Raw genomic sequence first — 25,759 nt, 5'->3', positions numbered from 1 at the left:
TTCTGGTTCTTCTTCTTCTTATTCTTTCTTCTGCTGGACCAAAAAAGGGAGGACAGCTGAACTGCAGTAGTGCGAGGCCAGCTGACAAGGTGGGGTGGTTGATGGGTGGTGGTGGTGGAGGAGGGTTCGCCACGCCAATCTAGAACTGAGAGTAAAAGTTTCTTCAGAATGCTCGTGCCCAGTGTTATGTCTATACAACAACAACAAGGTAAAAAATAAAGGAAAAAAAAATAGTCGTAGCGCAACATTTGCAATGAGAAAGGTGGGTGGGTGGGAGGAGGACTAGATAACTGGAGGAGGAACAAAATAGGGCGTCGGCCAACCCGTTCGAATTGTAGACTCTCGCCAGTGTATTAGAGCCCCCTTTCCAAAAGGTGTGTGTCTATGCCGGTGTGTGCGGGAGAGTTTGAAAATCTTCTGGTGGCTGTTGCAGCAGCAGCATGCTGGGCTATGCTACACTATACACAACAACATCAAGACATTTCCTCTCTCTCTCCCAGTCTCTCCCCCCCCCCTTTTCAACCTCCCAATCTCTCTTCTCTCCTCTTCTTCTTCTTTTTCCCCCTTCGCTCCCGCTATACGGAGAGCGATGGGGGCGCGAATCACCAGCCCAAACTCCCGCCGCCTCCTTTTTCCTTCTTCTTCTTCTTCTTTAACTTCTTCTTCTTCTTCTTCCACCTTCTTTTCCCCTCCCTTTTTGCCTTATTCGCCAGCAGCCGCCGTGCTGCCGTGGCCACCGGTGCTCGGCGTGGCTCTAATGACTATGGCGACCACTTGCCACTGATCTTCATTCGGGCGCCCGGTCCCGAACTGAACGCACGTGTCCGTCGCTAACGCCCGACTTTTCATTATTGAACGATTGATCACATTTTTTTTGTCATCATCGTCTCCATCCCGTTACTTTTTTTTTTGGTTCGGTTGGTTCTCCTATTGGTCAGTGCCACCCAACGAATTCGTTTTCACTTTCAGTGATTCCTCGTCGCCCGGTGGACGTGTCTTCGTCCACTCTCTCCCTCTGCCACAACCCCATCAATCCCTGCACCTTCGTTCAGCGCCTCCGCCCTTCCAGTTAATCAAATCGAAAAAAAATAATTATCGAACGATTTTCACAAGTGAATTTTTTCAAAAGTCGATTTGACCAGCGATTAAATCGCTGCCGACTGACAATTTGATCTAGTTCGAGTTGTTTTCATCGCAACTCGTGAACTGCTTGCGCGCGTGATTGATTTGGATATTCAACGATCGGTTCGTTTCAATCTCCGTCACTGACCTTGCGCGCAGTGTTCCGGTTTTATCCATCGCCTATACACCCTTCGTCACATCGGTCGTCGCCTGTCTCATTTCTTCTGATTTCTTCAATCGTCAAGATCGCTCGGACGAGTGGCTGTTCGTCGCGTTCACTTCCTACATTTATTTCACAAGGGCAAGGTAATGTAGGGTAAAACAACGAATTCCGGACAGCATCTCGGATACGCGAATGCCGGACAAAAAAGTCGATTTTTTCAATTTACAATTATAAAAAAACGACGAAATATTAACGAAAACTAATGAATGAATTTCAAAATATGACAGGGGATACACAATTGAGCCAAAGGGCATCTAAAAATACGCTGTATTAATTGAGTTATCATGAAATGAAATTTCTCAATTTTTCTATACGGCTGACAACTTTGGCTCTGTGTTGTCAGTTAGTAAACATATTTTACGGGGTAAGGAATTTCTAAGGTTAAAACAAGAAAAATCCCTTAACTAATTATATCAATCGATAGAGAATTGAAAGATCTACAATATTATATAAGGTTTTGTCGTTATTTTTAAGAATTTTCTTAAATATCGATGAAAATAGAAAACAGGCCAAAATGCGAATGTCGGACAGCTGACGCGAATTTCGGACAGAAAATTTTGAAAAATTTCGATTTTCTGTTTTTTAATATGTCTATACATCAATCGACGCAGAATTGTAAGGCGAATCGATTGATGTGCAATGTTTATAAGTTTTTTTGTATAGTTTTTCCATTATTTAAAAAAAAAGATTTGAGCGACAAGAGGATCGAATCTTAGCAGATCCAAAAAAGCTGTCGTCATAATTTTTCTTTCCCGTTCCACTTGTTTATCAATATTTTTAAAAGGCGTAATAATTCAGTAATTTTAGTGAAAAAATTTTTGAAAAAAATCGAGCAGTTAGTTTTATAATGACTACCATTCCCCAAAATGGTGTATCTTTCGTCCGGAATGTTTCTTATTGTAAAATAATTAAAGTCTTTGTGATTTTTAATTTAATTCCCATGCCCGTAACCCCATTTTGCTTGAAATTCCCCCAAAAATGTTCGAAGGGCGTAAATTTTTTTTCAAAATCACTTATATGTAGCGTCAGTCTTGCTCCCATAAGGAGCCATGATGCGAATTCCGGACAGAATACATAGTCCGCTCGCTAATCGATCTTTATAGTTTTAGACAAGTATCGTTATGGCAGTGTGGGTTAAGGTCCGCTTGTAAACGTGAAGGTTGAACGTTCAAATCTCATAACTGCAATAACGTTAAAATTAAATAGCGTGATGGTAAACAGTTAAGATTATTTTACTTATTTCAATAATTGTTACAATTATGTATTATTGAATATATTTATGGTTTAAGTAGAAGCCATTATTACGTATGAACCTAGCTGATGTCCATATTATTTTTGTTTCAATATGTCTGTTGCTTGCTTTGCATTTCTAATTGCATGTACGACTAAAAGATTTTACTAAATCTTTTAATGCAGATTTACCCTTTGCAGGTATCGAACATCAGTCCTTCCGCATGGTAGGCAGATGTTATACCGCTGTGCTATGTTGTTATAGATAAGACGGATAAAGAGTAATGCAGTGTTAGTCATATTTTTTCCGTCTGCTGTCCAGAATTCGCATCAAGGGCTTTATGGGGAAAGAACCTTCATTAATTAGACGAATTATATTAACGTCATGTTACCATTATGCAGCTAGACATAAAGAGGACTTAATTCTACATTTATTGATACCAATTTTTCTATAAAAATCTTAACTTAGAAATTCTAAGAAAATTTTCAAATTTCGGTGGTTTTCGGACATTCGCGTCACGTATGGGCGACTTTCTACTTTAATTTCTCCAGAATTCCAATACGGATTTCAATTTCGTTTTTTGTTTTAGAATTCTAGGCCTATTTGTTCTTGTGAAATTTAGTAAACGAAAGGGATTTTCAAAATATTAATTTTATGTTGTTAAGTCGTTTTGATCCCAGGTCGAAAAGTCTTGGCAGACGAAAACAATTTTTGACAGCTCAATGTTTTGATTTTTTAAATCGAAATATCTCAAAATACTTTCATTGCACTGTACTATATGTCTTAAGCAATTTTACTAAGAATTAAAAACTGCATCGATTGATATAATTAGTTTTTAAAAATATTTCTGTCCGGAATTCGAAAAAATGTCCGGGGCATTCGCGTTTTGTCCGGAAATTCGCATTTCGGGTTTACACACAAACGCCATAAGTCGGATCGCTGTCCGGCATTCGCTGTTTTACCCTATATCTCTCAGAATAATTAACAGACCAACAAAAAAAAAGAGAAAAAGAAAAAAAGGAATCAGAACAAAAAGCAAACAAGTATTTTGAATTGTAAAGTAAAACGATTGGGTTGTAACAGGCAGGTAACAGGCCACTTTATTTAACACACGCAAAAAAAAAGCAAACCGAAAACGCGCAAGTAAACAAGATGTCGTTTGGGTAACATCGTGACGACCTTTACTGTTCATTATACGACAGTTGGTTGATACGGTCCCACGACACACAAAGAAAAATATTGCAAAAAAAACAAGAAACATTCCGAAATTGGATGCAGATTTATTTGATTTTTTGGTTGTTTGCATCATATCCAAAGGCCAAATGTTGCTGGCGCAATAGAAAGTCTATTATACATTATAGTGACCGTGTCCGAATGGCTCTATGATGTGGCCAGCACTGCTGCTGCCCACGGGGTCTGATGTCGATTCTCCTTTTGATCCATCATCTTCACTCTCGGGAACGAGAAGGTGGGGGATTTGACGGGGAAACGTCTCGCTAGTTTCCGTCCTAACACAAACAAGACATCGTTATTTACGCCAATTATGGTCATTTCGTAATTTTTTTTCCCCCGAAAAAAGTCCGAAGCGCGCTCGTGACCCATTGCCGGATTTAGTGTAATTTGTGGAATGTTTCGTCTATTTAAAAAAGAAACAAGCCGAGTGCAGTCTCACGACGTAGGTAGCCAATAAACTCCATGCATCCTTTCCATCAGAGAGTGACAATTAACGACCTTGTTCCATATATTTCGTCCGGCGACGAAGATTTTGAAACGCATTCGAGAATATCTTATTAACCATCTGCACACACATGTTTGCCCAGCAGTGGGACTCAGCGCGCACGAGAATCCTGTCCTCTTTTTTTGTTGTTCGTTTTTTTTTTCGATTAATCATTTCATCTGAGATACTTTCGGGTCCTTTCCTTTTTGTTTCTCGCCGATTTCTCATTCACTCACCCCCCTGCCCTAGTCCATCCAGGACTTTGCACCTCTCCCTGCCCAGTCCCCAAAAACCGGACCCTATTGGGCCATCGCTGTCCACAATTGGGCATTCGGATAGCGACAATTCCATAGCGAATAACTGGACTAACTGGATCGGCCGCTCTTTCGTTATTTTTTTCTTTTTTAAGGGAGGGGATCTATAAAGCGGATAGACAAGAGAGAGAGAGAAATAAGAGAAATAGACAAGAGACACAGAAGCCAACAGAGACACAGAAAGGGGAGAACAAAAAGGCAAGGTATTTCTGGCCTACTTTCTTCATACCTTTCGGATGAGCGAAAGGAGTCCCCCCCCCTGTGTTCCTACCCATCACCATCCACGCCTCTTTTTATTGTGAGCATTTCGGGAGTTAACGACGCGCACAGTCAGTTTTTACGCACGTGTGAAAAAAAGTTAAGTCCAGGTAACCAAGAAATCGACAACAAAAAGGGGCGAAAAAAAAAGAACTGAAAAAGAAACAAAACAAAAAAACACGGACAGACATTCTTCTTCGTCATCGCAGATAGATAACGGCAGCCCGGAACTTGTTACACATAGCCATGTCCAGCACCTGCAGTCCATATAGGTATCGACCAACACAAAAGTCGTGGTACCTGGTACGGAATGCATGTGAATAGCGTAAATTTATGTACCGCCCGTCTTTTTCTCAATGTGTCCATCTTCTTTTTCTCATCTTCGTTTCCCATTTTTCCTTTTTCTTTTTCAATTTTTTTCTTTTCTTTTTATTTCCTCCCAACTCTTTCTTTCCGCAAGCTGATTAGGAAACTAGTCGGCCGGAGTCGAAACCGGACCGGGAAAGTCTCTCACTCTCTTTCCATTTATTATCTCTTATCGATTATTATTAAAAGACGACGCGAAAGTGGACGAGGCTATAGAGTGGGTGGGCCAATCGGACGGAGGGTCTGAGCGCGTGTGAGAGACTTGGCCGCTTTTCTATTTGTCCACCTTTATCCGCCATATGCATTTAAAAACAACAAAAAAAAAAACTTTTATTACTCGAAATGGTCCGTTGTGTTTCATCGAAACGAGCGATAACCATTGAAGGAATGACTCCATTTCAACGTAAAAATAATCATTTAAGAAGAGCAATCTTGCGAAATTGATGTCTACCCCCCCCCCCCCAAAAAAAAAAACTAGTTAATTCAATATTCTTACATCACATGACGAAAAACGTAATCATACGTGAAAAAAAAGAGAGCGGGTCGATGTGGTATAGTTGTAGAGGAATTTGGAGAAGAAGAGAGTGCTCATTCCGACAATGGCGCGAATCAGAAAGAAGAAGAAGAAAAAAATAAAATAGGGAAAAAAACGCGAACGAGTCCAGTGAAAGAGAAAGCTGGGTTGGTCGGTTGGCTGGGCAGGGCTCTCGGCCAGCATACACACACACAGAGAGAGACGGTGGTGGGGCCAGTTCGTGACGCTGATTATCCCCATCGACCGCCTTACATTTTTTTTGGTCGTCTTATTTTCTTATTCTTTTCGCGATGACATCGATATCGAAAAAGAAAATATATAGACAGACAGAGAAGAAGAAGAAGGAGAAGAAAAAAACAGAAATGGGAGGAGTAGTTCGAGAAAGAGAGAGGAGTGGCGCGCCCGCGTCCAGGGAAGATCCAGGTGAAAGGGACTGCTCTATATATAAAAGATCGCGTATACTTCTCTCTCTCTCTCTCTCTCGCCGGTTGGCCGCTCTCCTCTCCCAAGGCCCCCGTGAATAGACAATTTGGGTGGGGTCAGTGGCGATTTCGTGATGAGCTTTGGGCATGAAGAGGAAGAAAAAAAGAAGATCGAGCATAAAATAGAAGCGCCGTGGTATGTGCTGTAGCTGAGAGAGCGGGAGGAACGAACGAAAAAAAAAATAAGGCGATGAAACAAAACACGGGAAAATAAGAAAAAGACAAAAGATAAAAAGGAAAAGAAGAAAAAAAAAATAAGGAGAGAGAAGAGGGGCAGCCATGACCGGAATGGCCTTCTGTGTGATGGAAAACTTCTCTTTTGGCAGTGGTGACTGTTGAATGGGATGATGTTTATCAGCGCTTCTTGGCGATTGGATCGCTAAAAGTCTTCACGGATCATCTTCATGCTGGTCGTCGCATGATGGTGGTGGTCCAGTTTTTCTTGGTGCGACCAAGATTCTTTCTTTTCCCACTCGCTTCCACACGACATATACCTGTATGCGCAAACGTTTTCCATTTCGGTCCTTGAATTTTTTTTTTCTCCCCCCGCCATCTTACCAAATCACGAAGAAGAGAATTTCCAAATAAAATAGAAAAAAAGAAGTATTACTAGTATATAATATCGGGATAAAAGCGGACGTTAAAAATGAAAAGAACGGGTATTATACATAGAAGAAGCTCCGATAGTGGCGGAGTAAAAGACTCTTTTAGCCGAGAACACATACATATATAAGGCGAGTTGCGGGGCATCAACGGCGAGCGCTCTCAAAAAATATACGAGACGTTCGAAGAAGAAGAAGAAGAATAAGGGCGTAGTCACTTTGCACACTCTTACCATGGTCATCTTCTTTCGCCTCATTCTTTCCTTCTATCGTTCGTTTCGTTTCGTTCGTTCCTTCGTTCGTTCTTCGCCTTCCTTCTCGTTTTGGAGATCTTTCTCGATGGGAGAATGCGTGCATCTCAAGCCGCGATCTATAGTACACGCGGCCGCCCGGGCTTTCTATACACAGAGATGCGCGCGCTCCACACAGTTCACCGTAACGACGTCATTGAAAATTGTGTTTCTTTTCTTTTTCTTTTTCTTTTTCTTGTTTTTCTTTCCTTCTCTGCTCCTCCTCTTTTTTCCTACCATTTCTAGTTCTCTTTTTTTTTTCTTTTTTTCGTTTGTGTGTGTGTATCTTCTTCTTCCTTTTTCGTTCTCCGGAGTTGTTCAAAGCCGTTTGTGAGTTGGTTTTCTTTTGTTTGTTTGCCCTTTTTCTTTTCCCCACGATTAACGACGTGTTTTGGCTATTCGTCGGTGATTAACGCCAATTTGCGCAATTGAGAGCGGAGTCGTTCCATCGTCCTTGGACATTTCTTCGTTGAGTCGTTGACAAAATCAAATGGATGACCACGGCCAGTGTATACCCCCCGTTACATTTGTTTGTTTTTTTTTCGCCAGCCGGCCATAGAGAATAAAAAAGAGACGAGCGAAGAAATCAGGACAATGCACACCGTGTCTCACGAAACGCCAGATCAATCTCAACGGGTTTGACTTTCGCTGACGGTCGCGTCATCGAACCGGTCCCTTCTCTCTCTCGTCCGTCGTACGTCGGGGACCTTCTCCCTTTGTGTCGAATGTCTCCTCCCGTCGTGTGCCCGGGTGAAATGGTGGACTCCTTTCTTTTTTTTTCTTCTTTTCTTTGGTACCTTCATTTGCTTATTTTAGTTTATTTTGTTCCCTCTTTTGGTAGAACTTCGATCTAATTTACTCGTCCAGGGTCGAATGTACTCTACGACGCCGGGCTAGCGCATACGCAATATGATATGACGCATCGAAAAGGTTGCGCGTTGTTATTTTGGGGCGGGAGGAGTAGATAGGAGAAATGAGGAGGAAAATGCGTAGCTTACGACCGGCCAGGGCCAGCAGCACCTGGGCAGATGATAAAGGAAAGAAGAGCGAAGAAGAAGAATGAGAAAAAAATTGAAATGTGTGGCCGGGGAAAAAAATATATAAAAGAAAGAAAAGAAATAAGAACAAAGAGAAAGAGAGAGAGAGACGGCCCATCCCAGCCTTGAGGGGAGGTGTGGTTATATCCCGTTTCTGAATCCCGAAAAAAAAAGGAAAAGAAAAAAAAAACCTTGGAAGACCAAAGCCATTCACTGCGATTATATATGTACGATGTTATTTATACGATTGACCGTATACATGCATGTTTATGCATATGCGTACATGCACATAATATCGACTTAGTATAGGCCCTGATTCCTCCGAGAGATGTATAGGGGTCCTTATTGTTTATGTAACACGTAAAGTCTCTCTTTCTCTCTCTGGCGATGCGCCTACATTTTATATCTCCTCATGATGAAAGCTAAAGCCATCAATGTCCATAATTCGGACGACCGGTGAGATTTGCATACGGTCCAAACAGCCTGTCGGCAACGCGAGCGGCAATTAAAATGAAAATCTATTTCGAAAAAAAAAAAAAATACCCGCCGACGAGCTATGGGCATCTTTATTTTTTATAGGAGAGGGCCGTCATTACAAGAGTGGAGAGATGAGGCCGGCCAGCGCATCTGGATCATCCCGAAAAAAAATAATAAAAAACAAAAAAAACGGGAACACAAGGAACCAACCAATTCGAGCGCACAATTGATGGCCGTGCATAGCTTCAGAGGCTCCTTTTGTTTTTTTTTTCCCCTTGCCCAGCAGTTGTGAGTGATGGTGATGGCGATATAGCAGCGACGCGGTGTGTGCTCTTTTTATATTCACACATTGATCCCATCCCAAAGTGCCGGGCATCTACGGCCAGATGTAGAGAGAGAGAGCCAATGATCAAACCGGATTGAATTGACGCCAAAGGGGAGAAAGTCGCGCACTGCACTCTTTTTCCATTTCCATTTTCTTTCTCCTTTCTTTTTCTTGCACTACTCGGCTAGTTCGCGGCTGATTTACTTACAAAACTGACTGGGCTTCAAACGAGAAATGAGAGAGTTTAGTCGAGATGTAGTTTGTGTGCACTATATAGCAGCTAGAAGAACCCCAAATGCCATACTTGAATAAATTTCACTCGTGAGATGCGATGCCAACGACGAGTGGCTGATCAATCCGCTCCGACACGATCCCCTTTCGTGTATGCTGTGTGCCCTGGACGATTTTCCAGTTTTGTTTTTCTTCTTCTTCCTCTCACCTCTCCCTAAACAATATTTCGTGCTTGTCTTGTTCGCCATCTTTCACTCTCTCGGCCAACAAAACAAACCGAAAAGGATGATGATGATCTAGTTGAACCGGAATCTGGATGTTGTTCTTGTCGGGACCCTTTCTATTATAATACAAAAAAAAAAAAAAAAAAAACGATTCGTGCTGCCCATAGCTCGGATTTATCAGTGAAAATTCGTTCACGCTTGGCTATCTTCTTTTCTTCTTCTTCTTCTTGCGTCAGGTTATCGAGATGTAAACCTCAATTATCCGCTCGGAAAACTTTTTTGATGGCCAGACTCTTTTCTCCTTTTTTTTTTTTTAATTTCCATTTTCTTCGCTTTTGTTTCGACTGTTTTGCGGTCGTTTCAGCACTCTGACTCTCCGTGTCCCTGCTGCTGGCCCCTCATCTCGTGATGATTTTCTATTGAGACGATAGCATCATCATCACCCCGCAGCAGCGGAGCGCCATTAACTCAATTAGTCGACGTTTATGATTCAGGAGAGTCTCTGTCGAGAAATAACAAAGCTTAAAAAAAGAACACGAAGGCGAGCGAGAGAATAAGAGAATTTCGCTTTCTTCTGCTGCACTAACTAAAGCAGAGCTCCGGCCGTCATTTCATTTTGTTTCTCGCCGTCATTACGAGAGGCGACTGCTGCCATTACTTTTATTCAAATTACCGGGTGGCGCTCGCTCGTCGTCGTATTTGTCGTGCCCGCACGCCACCTGGAGTAACTGGACCTCTCTTCTTCTCTATCGTTAATGTTTTTTTTCTTGGATATTCACTCGGCTGCTCGCCTATGGCCATCGCTCATCCTTTCGCTCTATAGAGATGAGTGTGGGCGCGCTGGGAAAAAAAAAAGAAGGGAAACCCCATTCTTCTTCTTCTTCGTCTTTCTTTAGTGATGTAATGGCCACACTTGCTCTATACTATACAACCGTGGCAGTACTTAGGACTCTCATCTGTTTCAAACTCGGTGGTCTGCTGCTGCTGCCTTTGCCTTGCGCGTTTCCCTATTTGGTTGTAAATGCACCGCTCCGGTTCTATTTTTTTTTTTTTTGTTTTCATTCTTTTTCTTTTGCTGGCTGCCTTTTTGGAACATTCGTCGCTCGCCGTATAAAAATGTGGACAATGGGTGAAACCTCTATTCATTTTCATGTCTTTTCGTGGGGACCCGAAAACAAAAAAAAAAAATTTAAGAAAGAAAGAAAATAAGAGACTTTTTTTTTATTTTTGGGTTTTCCTTGAATGTGGAGCAACGTCAACTCGGTTGCGCGAACCCGGCCGGCCATAACCCGATCTCCAGAAGTTAGACATATATAAGAACGTCCAGACAAATTGTTTTGGATAAGTCTGACAGCACGAGACTGAAGGCCCAGACGGGCGATCCTGTTTTTTGACATGCAATTTCTATTTCGTTGGTCTATTTTTGACGAACCCGAGAGTTACATATCCGCCCACTCCTTTCCCTAGATGCCCACCACTCATTAAAATGTTGTTGTTATCATCGACTTTCTGTTGTTCAATTTTTAATTGGGAACTACAAATAATAAAAAATGGTTTAGCTGGCGGTGGTATTACATAACGAAATAATCAGAGATACGAGAGAGATGCCGGCCATGGCATTGTTCTCAGAATCGCCAAAAAAGTCGTTCTCGCTTTTATTCTCCGTTGAAACAATTCACGCACATTTTTAAGGTGCTGCGTTTTATTTGTTTTCCCCTCTGTTCTTCAACTGTTAGGGGCGGAATCGGTTGCGCATTCCCGATGAGGCACCGTCGCGAGTAGCGCTAGGCACGCGTCGTGTTTCTTTCTCCTTTTTTTAAGTTGAAAAAAGATTTAAAAGAAAACTGCCGGTTGACCTACAGCGATAGAGGCCGGAAACATTGAGAGTTAGAAACCAAAAAATATAAAAATCCAATCATTTAAGAGTATAACAAGAAAAAAAAAAGACAACAAAAAAACGCGTTTTAAGTGTCTGGTTGAGGCTTTAGAGAAGAGTCGATGGGGTCACGCATGTCGCCGTCAGAAGAAGAGACTCGATCGTAAAAAGTACAAAAAAAAAGAGATTTCCTTCCAACCGAATGAAAAAGGAAAAGAAAAGAAAAATGAAACGACGTATAACAATTTGGCCCACAAAATGGGCAATTTGTGTGTGTTTCTTCTTTCGTTCGTTCGTTCTTCTTCTTTCTTTCTTTTGCCTTGCCATGGCTTTTGCCTTTGGCCCGAGAGCGGTGATGACGCGATCTGGAAACCCCTTGCGACCGATTTCACGGCTCCTACACATCAACAACACCCGCAAGGCGCTATAGAGGTTCCCGTTTCCCTATAGACAATATATGTTATATATAGGCCTCCCTCCTCATTGGAGAAACCTGAACTAAACTATATACTCATCGACTGCTGGCGGTTCATTTTTTAAAAAATGTGGACCAGCTTATATTATTCAAATCGCCCTCGCATTTGATGGGCGAAAAAAGTCGTTGTAAATGTTTACGACACGGACTTGACTGGGCCATTACGGACGAGATGGGGTTGATGTAACTAATTCGATGAATGTGTGTGTGTTCTCAACAATCTAAACGCACCGCTTAGCTTTTTTTTTCTTTTCTATTTTTAAGGCCGTCGTCGCACTAATGAGGTTCGACGACGAGCCGAGTGAAAACAACCGTTTCTTCTTTTATATTATACAATATCTGGCCCGTATTCTTTTTGCGACACTTTCTCATCAAGGAAAGGATAACAAGCAATAACGAAACAACAACAACAACAACAAAATTTTAAAGAAAAAAGAAGAAAATAGTGTAGTACTCTAGATCTTATAGTAATAATCAAACCGCGCCGAGTGGGAGGCGATACGGTCTCCCGGATTCCGTCACGGAGCGTCTGCGGTGTTTATTCTCAATTCCTTGGGTGTTTTCACTTCCAATTTTGTTGTTTCCCTTCATCGCCGAATGTATACAAGGTAAAAAAAAAAAAAGAAAAAAGAAAGAATAAGGAGAGAAAAATAAAACGAGTGCAGCTATTTATATATACTATAGTGTATAGTGTATAGACAGAGGCAGTAGTAGTTGTCGATGCGACTTTACGCAAGACTTTGTGTCCGCCAAAGAAAAACGAGAGTTGGCAAGCCCCAAAAAGAGCCAGCATTGATAGCAAAGTTGTTATGTCATTGCTTTGCCGCGCTTCTGCTACCAAATAGCCTCAGGAATGGAGTCCACAAGAACCAGAAAGAAAGAAAAAAAAACAAAACAGGGAAAGTGGGTTGAACGCCAGCACAATCGACCGGAACCAAATAAAAAAAAGAGTTCTGGGCTGTGCCAATTTAGGGCCTTTTTTTGTTTTAAAGCAACCCCACCCCACCTCTTCTTCAGTGTCCCCCCGCTGCCCCTTTTACTTTTCTTTTTTATATAACCACCACATTGCCGTCCACTGCTGCTGCTGTGCACTTTAAACGCCATTATCGAGTCGCGGCAGCAGAGCCTGCGTTGCTGAGCTCCTGCGCCGTCCCTTTTACATGTACAGACGTTGCTGGCTGGTTCCGTCTGCGGTGTCCACTCTCTAATCGAGCGCAACGTTAACCGAGCGCGATGACGTTTAAAAATATCGACCTCGATAAAGCGATACGATGTCTATAGCGCGAAACTGATCGAGTTGCAATGATAGAGCTATTTGGGAAAAGTGTTGGCCATTGCCAAAATAGAAATGGGCTGCGCTCTCATGTTCTCGTAATTGTCCGTTGCCTTGGATCACCTTCATTAATTGTTTCTCGTTTTCTCTCGCTGCTATTTATAAATAGAATGATTCATTCGGCCTGATTGGATTGAAATCACCACTGTGTATCACCCTGAGCCAAACAAGAAAAAACTCTCCGATCTGCCGTTTCCTCTGAATGAACCCGCAATCGTTGACGCCTCCACTCACCGCCGCCGATCATCGCCGACGTCGCAATCCGCCATTCATCGCATCCGTCGCCGTGGAAACGCAGCAGCCAGAGGCCGCCTCATCTGCTGTAGCCGCCGCCACCGCCGCCGCTTACTACCAGCACTGTTGGGACGTCTTGATGAAGGCCGATAGTCTCCATCATCACCACCATCCTCATCATCCTTCGGACGGTCGATCACCACCGCCAGCCAGATCACCACTAGCCATGGACCACCGTCATCACCACCGATTGCCCCACCCACCGCCGCCGCCTCCTCCGTCCTGGATGACCGCGATGGCCGCCAGCACCATTCCATGGCCTTTCATTCCACAGGTATAATACTGCACTAGAGCCCCAATTTCATGGAAATCCAGCTACTACCAGTTCTCCTCTAATTAGAGGAGAGAAGCAAAAAAAAAAACAAGAATCCGAAACTCGTTACTGGTGGCCATCAAGGTTCTCCTCGGCAAAAAAAAAACAAAATTCCACGAAACAATTGAGACCTTTCCATTGTCGGTGGCTCTATCACCGAGAATTGGGAAAGATTTCGATTTGCCATTGAAGACCATTTTTCTAAGGCTACGTGTGCTCTGTAAAGAAAGGGATCGGCCAGTCTTGTTCGAAACTAGAATGCTAGCAAAAAAACAAACGAGGTTATGATTTCCAGACTGTATACATCGTAGATAGAAGACAAGGTAATACTAAATACGGGACACGAAAACGGCATCGATAGGAAATTGGGCAGCGGGTGGTTGGTGGTTGGCAAAGAGATTCCAGTTAAAAGGGAATTCATACAGGAAATGTCACCTCGGATAGGAGGCGCTCTAGGGTCAATGATGACTGATGAGGTCGACCGCCGAGAGGTGAATCGCGCCGGCAAGCAGGTTGACCTTTTTGCCTGCCTAATGTAGCTATATACTCTCTACATACGTACATATAAGCCGTGCCGTCTCTTCACCAGTTAAAGACTTCGTTTAGCGACAAAATAGCGCCCAATTCCATTGTAGTACCCTCCATTCGGCATGGATTTTTCTTCTTTTCTTTTCTTTTGGGGCTTTTCGGTTGTTGCCTTTTAAATGATCATTATTCGCCGTGTTTAGCGCAACCGTAAATTACGCTTATGTAATACGCGGGACCTACTTTCGGGAGAAAATAACACACAAGTCGCGAGAAGGGAAAAAGAACGTTATTATAAACGTGCCGCTTGTGACTGCATTAACATTCAGTTTGAATCGCCGATCTAATCGTCGCCGAATTTCCTTTTCCCAATGATTTTCCGCAGGTCACAGATAGCGCCGCTGCGGCGACGGCCACTCAGCAGCTGCAGATCGCCAACATGTACGCCTCGCTGTTCACCCGACTCCAGCAGCAGCACCAGCAAATGAGCGCCAGCCAGCAGTCCAATTCCAGTGGCGGCGGAGAAATGTCGCCCAAGCAAGCGTCCGTCTACCCCGGGCCGCTCAGCGGCGACTCCAGCATAGGGCAGGCCGTTCCGCGCCTTCTCCGCCAGCTGACCGTTCAGATCAAGCCGGGCCGACAGCTCCAGCAGGAGGAGGAGGAACGCGAACAACAGGATCGGCATCAGGGGGACCAAATGCCTTTTGATCTCTCCTCTCGGCGTCCGCATTCTCCGTCGGATGAATCCGGAGCGCCGCTTGATTTGAGGATTGACGGCAAGAAGGATCGCTCCAGCGACAACTCTCCCGCTCGCGGACGCCAGGACTCACCTTGCCCACCTCTGGTGATCCACAATAGAAGTCCGGCAACATCTCCCGTCCGCCCGTCTTCGTCCAGCGCTTCGTACTCTTCGGCGCCAGCTTCTCCGATCCGGCCCAGTTCGTCTTCCGGTCGGGCCACTTCGTCGCCGCTGCTCTGCCCGTCCACGCTCCACCCTGTCATGCTGGAGGCTATGTACCGCTCCATGGAGAAGATCCCTCGTCTGACCACCGTCTTCCCGGGAGGACCGTATCCGCCGAACCAGCCGCACCACCAACGGCCCTGTCCGCCGCTGATCCATCCGGCCACTGGTCTGGTCTCGCACCATCACCACCACCAAGCGTCCAGCAGCGGCAGCAACTACCCGCGGCTCGGCCGCCAGGAGTCGTCCAATTCGAACAAGACGGGCAACGCGTCGAGTAGCACCGGGGTGAACAAATCGCGCGACCGCTACTCGTGCAAGTTCTGCGGCAAGGTCTTCCCCCGCTCGGCCAACTTGACCCGCCACCTGCGGACTCACACGGGCGAACAGCCTTACAAATGCAAATACTGCGATCGCTCCTTCTCCATCTCGTCCAACCTGCAGAGACACGTTCGCAACATTCACAACAAGGAGAAACCGTTCAGGTAAATACCGTAGCTACTACATGTTTTTTTGTTTTGTTTTTTCTTGTTATCTTCCATTAGTCTGGAAAATTTCCTTTTTCCACTCTACGCGATGTCCAACACGCAACTTTTGAGTCCGTCTCGTTATTATTTTTTTTTCACCGCGAATAACCAGTTTTTTTTTTTTTTTTTGTATTTCAAATCTTAAATGGCCAAATGTACTCGCTAACCGGCGCCGGCTGCGCGCGGATAGATAACTATATAGCCAACCGAAATTCTTTCAATTGGTTTTACTTTCTGTTGGGTCAAGCGTGAAATGCGATGCTTGCAAAGAGTCTCTCCCCCCACCAAAAAGAACAGTTATTTAGCTAGTCATCATGTTCTTGAGAAATTCGGAAATTTCCCTTTTTTTACCCGAACATGAAGGGAAAGAAGAAAAAAAAAAACAACTATAATGACGACTTTTTTTCGGTGCTCTCTTTCACTTTGGTCTATTTAAAAAATAAAAAAAACGGACCGGCGGGCGCGACGCAAACTTTCTCTCCCGATTGGACGGAGCGCCGCGCAAAAGTTGTTAATGTTCGAAATCCCTATAGACTTTTTGACTGTGACCGAGCGCAGGCGGCCCAACGGCACGAATCCTCAGATTCATATTTCATTCGCCTTTTTTCTTCGGTGAAGCAGAAGCATTTCCACGACCGCTGTGTTTTTTTTTTGGCGCAATACTGCTGCGCCGCCTCGTTTTGTCACGCGTTTAAAGATGCTGTGGCGCTAGAGCTCATCCCTTCATTAAAAATCCGTTTCTCCCATTCCGCTGTGGCTGCCCTTCTTCGGCTATCGTTTTTTTTTTTTTCTTTTTTCACACAGGAGAGAGAAGAAAGCCAACTCTATTTTCGTGTATTTTGAATGCGGGGGAAGAAACCCCCCGCTGCTCGCTTGCATTGATTATGAATCTTCTCTCTCTCTCTCTCTCTCTCTCTCAATCGTGTGAAACTGAAAGCGAATAGGGGAAAAAAAGAAGTCTCGACATTTTTTTTTTTATCTCTTTCATCACAGGTGTAGCTTTTCATTAAATATTGTAAAATAAAAATAAAAGTTGTATTTTCTACTGTGGCCGATGATTGATATACCTGGTTGCAAAGCGGGATTGGAAATGGGGGTTTTGGGAGTGGTGAGGCAAATCGACACGGAGCGTTTGCGCTGAATGATGTCACCGTTAGGACCCGTGAATGGTCATGTACGTGTGCAAACACACACAATATGAAGAAGGTGTTTATACTTTCTTATTGTAGCTGATTAGACGAGAGGGATGGCTTACCATCAATCTGCTGTGTCCAGTGGCCAGCAACAAATACAGGTCACTGGCGGCCAGGAAAACTTGAGCGCATTTTCAAAAAAATAAAACCAGACACAGAAAATCTGAATTTTAAATATGAGTAGAGAGCGAACAAAAGGGGCAAAAATTTCGAAAAAAAAAGAGAAGAGGAAGAAGAAGATGAAGAAGAAAAAGTATTTTGAACGCGTGACCAAAAGAGGAGCGAACTGGATTGGTTAGCAAAAAAAAAAATATAAATGAATAATAATAAAAAAAACGTATATCTATACGTATACAAGGCAGATGTAGCGAAGGGTGTGTGATCACGACACGCCAGCGTATAGGAACCGCCCTGAAGACCAAGGCAAAAGCTGCGCAACGATTCTTTTTTCTTCTTTTCTTTTATTTTTTTACGTTTCGTAGTCGAATAGGATCATGCTGCATACTGACCTACTTGAATTGCTGATCGAGATTCTATGTGTACGTTCGCCATATAACCAAACAGCGTCAGACAGCAGATACACATAAAAAGAAAAAGGAAACGAAATAGAAAAGAAACAAAACACCGAAAATCGGCGCGGTCATGCTTCGTCGGAGCTCTCATCGCTTTGGGTGGTAGGTGGCAATTTTGGGAATGTCGAAATCAGATAGAATATAGAAATAAAAGAAAAAAAGGAAAGGGAGGTATATATACAAGATAGGCCGATAACTCGAGAGAAGGAAGACAAAGAAAAAATGGCTTCGAAACAATAAAAAGTCGAAGAAGAAGAAGAAGAAGAAAGAAGTCAATCGATAGATCGCATAGCGCTGAATGGAAAGTGCTTGTCGCGCGCAATTCGACTTATTTGAACGGGCCGTTCCGCTCTCTCTGGTCAGCCAGCAGTCGTCATTCCTGGCTGCGGCTGATCCGCCACCGTCGAACGTGAGCGATCACGGCCATCGAGCACATCGCCCGTGTCCTTGTCTGTCGCGACTATTCGCCATACTCATTCGAAATACTCCTCCTTTCAGCGCCCCTTCTTTTTTCTCTTTTCCTATTTGATTTCTCAACTCTTTTTGGTTATTTATTTGCGGTTCAATGATGTCGTCATGCGGGTCCTCTCCGCTATCCCAACGCTATATACATCACTCCTCGACATTGCGTATACAATATACATCGCTATCAAACTCGCTGTTCTGTCAAATAAAAATAATATCACACTTTATTATCACGCTCTTTATTATTCTGCGCATGTTGTTTTTTGTTTTGGTTTTCTCTCTTCTGTAACATTGCCTTGAAAGGGTGAAATGATATCGACAGGAAATGTTGTTGGCATGTTCTCGTCTATATTCTCATTCACCTTGACTCATCGTCTATTTCGTTTCTCTGACGGCAGGTGTCCGCTGTGCGACCGCTGTTTCGGGCAACAAACCAATTTGGACCGACATTTGAAGAAGCACGAATCGGACGGGCCCACCATTCTGGACGAAGATCGTAAGCGAAGTCGTGCGGCCGGAATGACGGCCGCAGCCGGCGCCAGGCCATCTGGCGTCCAACTCTTGAGGCCGCCGGCCGCAGGATTTTATTACGCCGACTTGGCCGCCGTCGCCGCCGCCCAGCATCATCACCAGCAGCAGCAGCAGCAGCACCGACGGGCGGCCATCCCGGATTTGCACCACAACATTTCGCCGATTCTCAACAGCCGCCTGGGCATGATGGGGGCTCAATCTCCCGTCCACTCGCCGGCCCAATCGCCGTCCGGCAGCAGCTCTTCCGACCACGACGAGTCGCCAATGAATAAGAAAGCCCGACACCACGAAATCGAGGAAGACGACGAAGAAGAAAGCGCCATCGAATCCAGTCCAGAGGAAGCTGAGGAGGAAGACGATCTCGCCAACTCGAAAGAAACCATCGCTGATGAGGAGCTTGCGGAGAGCTCGGTCAAAGACGAGGCTGATGCGGCCAGCGAGGCCGGCAGCCACAGCAGCAGCGGCGCCAGCAATAGCAGCGCCGGGGCGCCCAGCAGCGAAGGCAACGCTGGAGTTCTCTCATGCGAGGTGACCATCCACACGGACAACAAGTCACCGACTTTGTCGCCAAACTCTGCCGCTATTATCGTCGTCACCCCGTCCAGTTGAATTTCCGTTTGAATATATGACTGATGACTGTGAACTGCTGCTCTCTGTTACGTAAAAAAGTCATCAGACATAATATTGCTAGATAGTTGAATAGGCTGATCACGAATCAACCGACCCCTCCCTTTATTTGATTTTTGATTTTTTTTTGGTTTGTTTCTTCACTCCCAATCTACGGCCCGGTTTTTTGTTTTAACTTTCTCTTCTATTAATTTAGTGCAGTTTCTCTCTTCCATTTTTTTTTTTTTTTGTTTGTTTTCCCGTCCAGCAATACACACACAGACACACGCAAGTACACACACACCCAAGAGACATCACTGACACGTCAGCATGATGATCCGACACAAACACACGTGAAACACGATTTGTTCCTATTTGGATAGCAAGCACTGGTGCACCCAATTTGATTTCGACGCTATTGGTCCGGTAGAGACCCTTGGACTGTATCTTCACTCGGTGACACTTGCACGGATCGTCGCCTATCAGCGACACACATGGACCGTAGCCAATGAATTGAACGTAATTTGAGATTTTATAATTAATTAGTAGAAGAATGATAATCCCCCATCTCATTGTGTTCACCCCCGATGACCTCTTTTCTCATCTCTGTTTTTTTCCCCTCCCGAATTGTCGTTCATTTTTTTTTAATTGGTGGGTTTTCAAACAAATTACTGCTACCTACAAATTTACAAGAAAAACGTAAATGGAAATGATTTTTTTTTGTTTTGATTTATTCGAAAAATTTAAAATAGTTTGTTCTGAATGTTTTTTTTTTATGGTTTATCAATCAGCACTTTTCCCTGCACCATCCGGTAAAAATTCTGCAAATGAGGTACAAAATAGTGTTGAAATAATTCAGAGTGTATTTTTAATAGAAAATATACAGGCAGCTGGGAAAATATGGTTTACTGCTATTCATTATTTTTTTTCTTTAAAATAAAACAGGATTCCTGAAATTAGAATACAAAAAAATAAATAAAACAAAATGTCTCCGGTATTTCTATTTCATCAAAGTTTCGCAAACTGAACCGTAACCTTAAGATGACTCATAATTGCAACAACACCCGGACACCATCTTAGTACGTTCTTCCCATAAATTCGGAATAAAAAATGATTTAAAAAAAGAAAATTTTACAAACAATAAAAAGCGAAAACAAATATACCTGCTCTTTCGAATACGATTTAAAAATGCTTGAAGCCACAAATTCGAGACAATTGATATTTGATCAAAAAGTTGTAAGGGAAAAAAGAAAACGGCGATAAACGATTCAATTTAATGAAATTGGTGGTCTCAGATGGTCACACACGCTCGCATAGTCGCATTTTTCCCATGTTTTTTTTTTGTGGCTTGTCGCTTGCGGTCAGAGCTATAGACACCTGGTCAGTTCATGGCTGTGTTGGCTTCCCTATCCCGGTTTCAGGGTAAACGTAAGCCGATTTGGAAACTTTAAAAAGCGCCTCTAGTGAGTGTGTCAGCTACTACGTGAAGCCAGCCAATCAGGAAGGGTCTATGAAAAACTCATTGGCCAATCACAGCTTACTTTTCTACAAGAAGTGAACAATAATAAAAAGGTAGAAATATCCAACTGTCAAACCTCTAAGTTTCAAGCCGAATTTATATTCGATTTTGAATAGCCGGTTGTTTTCGCACAATCCTAAATTAATTTGCCGTAATTTATAAAATGTTGTACTATTTTCAATGAATGTTTTTACTTTCCAACTATTAGGCTCGTAACTTCAGCACCAGTTCATCATCCCAGCAGTTGGTGAAGGTAAATCATGTGAGTGTGGTACAGGTACATTTAACCTAATTGTGTAATTGTTATAGGCTCCAGTCCAAGTTTTTGGGTTGTAAGGTCGCTATGCCTCAGCACTCTACTCTGCTGCTTCCAAACAGAAATCTTTGGACAAAGTTGAGAGCGAGTTGAAGGACTTTCATGCAACTATCGCCAAAGATTCTCGTTTGGCAGAATTCATTGCCAACCCCACTTTGAAGAGATCACTTAAGAAAGATGCTCTTATTTCAGTTGCCAAGAAATTGAAAATGAGTGCTGTTACAGGCAACTTCCTTGGTAAGTTTTTCTTTTCTATTGGTTTTCACTTTATTCTAATTGTTATTCATATGTTTATGATTACAGAACTCCTTGCTGAGAATGGAAGACTTAACAAATTGGATGTTGTCACTGGCCATTTCTTTAACATGATAGCTGCATTCAGAGGTGAAGTTGTATGTGAGGCCACCTCAGCCGAGGTAAAATATAAATCTAAAAAACATTAAACAATTAAATGTTTAAAAAAATCTATTCTTATATCAAGGCCTTGGATGCTGCTACATTGAAAGAGGTTACTGCCGCTCTTTCTGGATTCTTGCAGAAAGGACAGTCTCTCAAGATTTCAACCAAGGTGGATCCCTCCATTGTTGAGGACTTGTAGTTGTCCTTGGAGATCGCTACATCGACATGAGTTTGGCATCAAAGATTGAACGTTACACCACTCTCCTTAAACAACCCGTCTAGAAATTTTAAGTTGGCTGCGTTATAGTGGGAAAGAAATATGTACATCAAATGGCAAAGATATGCTGTAGTGGATATGAAAAATAAAAGAAATCGTATCACGAGGTTCTCCTTGTATGCAAACAAAATTGTCATTGTTATTTCAAACACCACATTCAGCTAAAGACAATAATTTGTGCACATTATATCTGGTTGAAACATTCGTCTCTTCTTGGTCCATAAGTTCTCGCATATACCTGTGTCTTCGTTCCCAGTTTCGACTAAGTTCTGTTGGGCAAGCCGAGGATTTCTTTTTGGAACTTTCAACTACTGCCAAATGATCCTTTAGATTGGGAAGATTACTCACAAAGCGGGATGAGACTTCAACGAGCTGTCGCATCAATTTAACATTCAGCATGCAGGGAGGGGTAACAAACCGGACGGTCTTCAAATCCTTCTCCTGAGCTGCTTAAATGATGCTTTTGGATTCGTGAATGTGTGAAGCGACGGAGCATAATACTCGGGCGTATTTGTTAAACGTAGCATAGTTTGGCTCAGCTTCATAGAGTACATGCCACAAATTGACCATCAACTGCATTAGCTCACACATGATCCAGGGAGCAATAACTTGTTGCTGCATAGGAAGTAAATTCCAAATAGGTTTTCTGCTACTGATTTTAGCATTCTGCATCTTGGGTTTGTTAGTGGTTTTGTCGGCGGTATCTTCGTCTTCGGCTTCCATCATTTCGACCTCCTGTTCAAGTTTTGCAATAGCTTCTTCGTCGTCCTTTTCTTTCGACTCTCCCTTCTTCAGCATGTGAGTGTAGAGCGTGTCCCACATTGTCGTCACCACCGACACCATCTGACTAGCTTCATCTGCAACGGTGTCGGTCAGCAAGAGGCTGTCAAGCCACATGATAAGGCCACGATGTTGAATCAAGTCATAGGTAATGATTGAATTCTGAAGTGAAGATTGTACGACTTCAAGTATGAGCCGCTGTAAATCAAACAAAGAAAAATGTCTCGATGAAATCTCAAACTAAAATTCAATTACTAAAAAAATAACCTTATCAGTTTTGTCGGACAATAGATTGGATGGCTGCAAGGAGAGAAGGATTGGAAAGACTCTTCTTCGAGCACACACTAAATAGTCCTGACGACTTTTGATGCCATCTTGAAGAAGGCTGAGTAAAAAACTCCTTTGAAGCGACCTCTGTTCAGGTAGTTCAGTGTTATGAAGCATGACGAAAAATTCTGGAACTTGGGTAACATCCATAGCCGATTTTACCTAGAAACAATGAAAGGAATGGCGTTTAAGTTTTAAACGAGAAGGAAATTGCAATCAATTAACAGGAACATACCAGTAGAAAGTTATTGATTGCACGGTACATTGGGTGAGAAGGATCTTGAACGATGGCTGCAGCTTTGGCAAGAAATAATGCAATGATTGGACAGCTTTGGTGGTTTTAACATTTAACAGAAAATTTTGGTTTCCAGGGCATTGCTCCAGCATTAAGAGTCCACCGTTTGTAAGGATGGAACACGTTCAAAATTTCAATCCCTGTTTGAAAGTCACTTTCGTTAAAATGACGGGAGCAAATATGTGAGGTGCTCGTCAAATTACTACATGGAATTACTTCTTGCCATTTTGATAATGAAGTTTTAGGAATTGCAAACAGGGTAACCTCATTTTCTTTTTGATTTCCTTTGTAATATGTTGATTTACAACCAGGAACAGCACACCTGCCAACCATTTTTACATAAATTATGGTTAGGCTTCTTTCACGTAATACACAAAAATGGCCGCCGAAAGTATTATTTGAAACTCAACGTCTTATCACTAGATGGCTCTTTTTAAAGTTTCCACTTCACAACTTCTGACAGGCTCCGCCCTAAAACCCCCTGAAAATCGGCTTACGTTTACCCTGAAACCGGGATAGGGAAGCCAACACAGCCATGAACTGACCAGGTATCTATAGCTCTGCTTGCGGTTGAAGCGGTGGCGTCCTGAAATATTTTCTGACAAGTGGCAACGTTGCACCAGGGACGTTCACGCCTTGATATTCTCCAAGTGTCACTTCCACAACCGCTTTTTTTTGGATATTAAATATTTTTCAGCAAATTGTGCTGATACTACATTTCAAGATATTGATCGTAAGTGAATAAAGTGATTTGAGGTTCTATTCATTGACCGGTTTAAACCAAAGTCTTACTCCACTTTTATGTGTGTGTTTTCGCCCAGCGTCCTATCTATCAAAATGGCTGTCGAATAGTTTCGTTTCGCCCGCTTATCTCGTTGTGATCTGCTAATTTTGTGTAAGCCATTTCATTAATGTTATCTATTCCCTTTCATTTTAGAGTCTGACAGGAAGGAGCAATGCAGACCATCAAGTGTGTTGTTGTGGGGGATGGTGCAGTGGGTAAAACTTGTCTTCTGATTTCTTACACCACCAACAAGTTCCCGTCAGAATATGTTCCAACAGTAAGCTATCATGTGATACTCTCTCAAGATGTTATTTCTAACAGCTATTTGACATTTTTTAGGTATTTGACAATTATGCTGTCACTGTTATGATTGGAGGTGAACCTTACACTCTTGGGTTGTTTGATACAGCAGGTGTGAATTCCTTTCTACTTCATTTATATATATTTTTTTTCATTGTTACTTAACAATATTTCCTTAATTTTATGACAACAGGTCAAGAAGATTATGACAGATTAAGACCACTTAGTTATCCACAGACTGATGTGTTCTTGGTGTGTTTTTCTGTTGTCTCACCGTCGTCATTTGAAAATGTCAAAGAAAAGGTTAATATTAGTAGCTCAATCATTAAAAAACTGCAAACTAATGCACTCCTGTTTTGTAGTGGGTTCCTGAAATTACACACCACTGTCAGAAGACACCTTTCTTGTTAGTTGGAACGCAGATCGATCTGCGAGACGACGCGGCAACTGTAGAGAAGTTGGCAAAAAATAAGCAAAGAGTGATCACTATCGACCAGGGAGAGAAGCTAGCTCGCGAACTGAAAGCAGTGAAATACGTGGAGTGCTCTGCCCTCACTCAGGTAAGTCGAGCAAATTCTGTTTCTCCATAGTCGCAAATAGGTAACATGGTTGTTGGATTATGTCTCTCGCAGAAAGGGTTGAAGAACGTCTTTGACGAAGCCATTTTGGCAGCACTGGAACCTCCTGAGCCTATCAAAAAGAGGAGGTGTAATATTCTGTGAGCAAGACAAATTGACAGCAAAACAGGCAAAATAAAATTTCCTTTATATAAAATAAGGAGAGCTAAAAAAAAACACTCTTAAATGACACCTTGCTACTAACCAATGGAATTATTCAACGAGAAGATGGAAAAGCAAAATACTGATGATACGTTCTTTTTGCCAGTTCTTGCATTAACCAGTTTCAACGTGTCATTATCGTTTCGATTATTTTGTGTGTGCGTGCGCGTGTTTCGCAGGCCATTTGCCGCGCTCTTCCAATCTTCTTTTCATTCATCCTCTACCTTCTCGATCTAGGAAATAACACATACCTGTTCTGTTGCTCTCCTTCCTTTCTCCTCTCTTTCTTTGTTCATAAAAAAAGAAGTAAGCATAACAAAAGAACTTTGGCCTCATCATTGTAATCCTCATCGCAAAACTTGTCTGTATGGCATAGGAGAGAATATACAATAAAATTTTCTCTTATACCTTGCAGTTATTAATGCTGGTCAGTTCAGAATTGTCGCTACATTGGACGATTGCGTCGTCGCAATGTTATGGCTAATCTGCTACTATTTTTATTAATATAAGTAAAACATTTGATTGAATTTGACTTTTGACGCTTAGGATCGCTGGAACAGATGTGAAAGTAAGATTGCGTATGGCACTTGCGCATATCATACATTGATAAATAGTTTTGCCGGTTGGTTAGCAACTCATTTGCTCATTGACGTCATTTATTTGTGTATCAGCAGTTTTTAATCTACTACAAACGAAAAACGAGTTCAATTTTAAAAGTCCTGGTTGGTATGAACTAATATAGAACTTTATCACATGTTTTTGATAAGCTGTCGTTCAGCGACAGCGAAATGAATTTTTTTTTAACTACTCTCCCCAAAGGTTTTTATTTTTACTGTATATTACAACTTAAGTAAATTTTTTTCAATAACCGGCTGAAT

General features: G+C 42.7%; 3 protein-coding genes and 1 long non-coding RNA gene across 7 annotated transcripts; 3 read left to right on the top strand and 1 right to left on the bottom strand.

Moving 5' to 3' along the window:
• Positions 1-709: 709 nt before the first annotated feature.
• Positions 710-20,004, top strand: LOC124200354 (histone-lysine N-methyltransferase PRDM16-like). Its single transcript, XM_046596566.1, has 4 exons — positions 710-1,428; positions 13,228-13,686; positions 14,636-15,696; positions 18,367-20,004. The coding sequence occupies exons 2-4, from the start codon at positions 13,321-13,323 to the stop codon at positions 19,106-19,108; spliced, it is 2,169 nt and encodes a 722-aa protein (XP_046452522.1). The 5' UTR covers positions 710-1,428; positions 13,228-13,320; the 3' UTR covers positions 19,109-20,004.
• Positions 20,005-20,662: 658 nt separating this feature from the next.
• On the top strand, positions 20,663-21,357 carry LOC124200380. Of its 2 annotated transcripts, XR_006877294.1 has the most exons (4): positions 20,663-20,677; positions 20,833-20,877; positions 20,934-21,177; positions 21,244-21,357. It is a non-coding gene; the product is annotated as an uncharacterized LOC124200380 (long non-coding RNA). The 2 variants fall into 2 exon arrangements; XR_006877293.1 differs by lacking the exon at positions 20,663-20,677 and having other exon boundaries at positions 20,685-20,877.
• A 359-nt stretch (positions 21,358-21,716) lies between these two features.
• LOC124200363 (nucleolar pre-ribosomal-associated protein 1-like) lies at positions 21,717-23,408 on the bottom strand. 3 transcript variants are annotated; one of them, XM_046596592.1, is made up of 4 exons: positions 23,283-23,408; positions 22,959-23,158; positions 22,664-22,885; positions 21,717-22,594 (listed from the first exon to the last, which is right to left on the bottom strand). In XM_046596592.1, exons 2-4 carry the CDS (start codon positions 22,986-22,988, stop codon positions 22,067-22,069), a joined length of 780 nt encoding a protein of 259 aa, XP_046452548.1. In that variant the 5' UTR covers positions 22,989-23,158; positions 23,283-23,408; the 3' UTR covers positions 21,717-22,066. The 3 variants fall into 3 exon arrangements, with proteins under 3 accessions (XP_046452548.1, XP_046452540.1, XP_046452531.1); XM_046596584.1 differs by having other exon boundaries at positions 23,235-23,392; XM_046596575.1 differs by having other exon boundaries at positions 22,959-23,408.
• A 188-nt stretch (positions 23,409-23,596) lies between these two features.
• LOC124190056 (cdc42 homolog) lies at positions 23,597-25,288 on the top strand. Its single transcript, XM_046582623.1, has 6 exons — positions 23,597-23,751; positions 23,956-24,079; positions 24,142-24,214; positions 24,296-24,405; positions 24,465-24,662; positions 24,735-25,288. Exons 2-6 carry the CDS (start codon positions 23,975-23,977, stop codon positions 24,822-24,824), a joined length of 576 nt encoding a protein of 191 aa, XP_046438579.1. The 5' UTR covers positions 23,597-23,751; positions 23,956-23,974; the 3' UTR covers positions 24,825-25,288.
• Positions 25,289-25,759: the final 471 nt, after the last annotated feature.

Source organism: Daphnia pulex, chromosome 1 (assembly GCF_021134715.1).
Source record: "Daphnia pulex isolate KAP4 chromosome 1, ASM2113471v1".
Classification (NCBI taxonomy): domain Eukaryota; kingdom Metazoa; phylum Arthropoda; class Branchiopoda; order Diplostraca; family Daphniidae; genus Daphnia; species Daphnia pulex.
The sequence above is the reverse complement of the archived record's forward strand: the minus strand, read 5'-3'. Positions and strand labels throughout refer to the sequence as shown.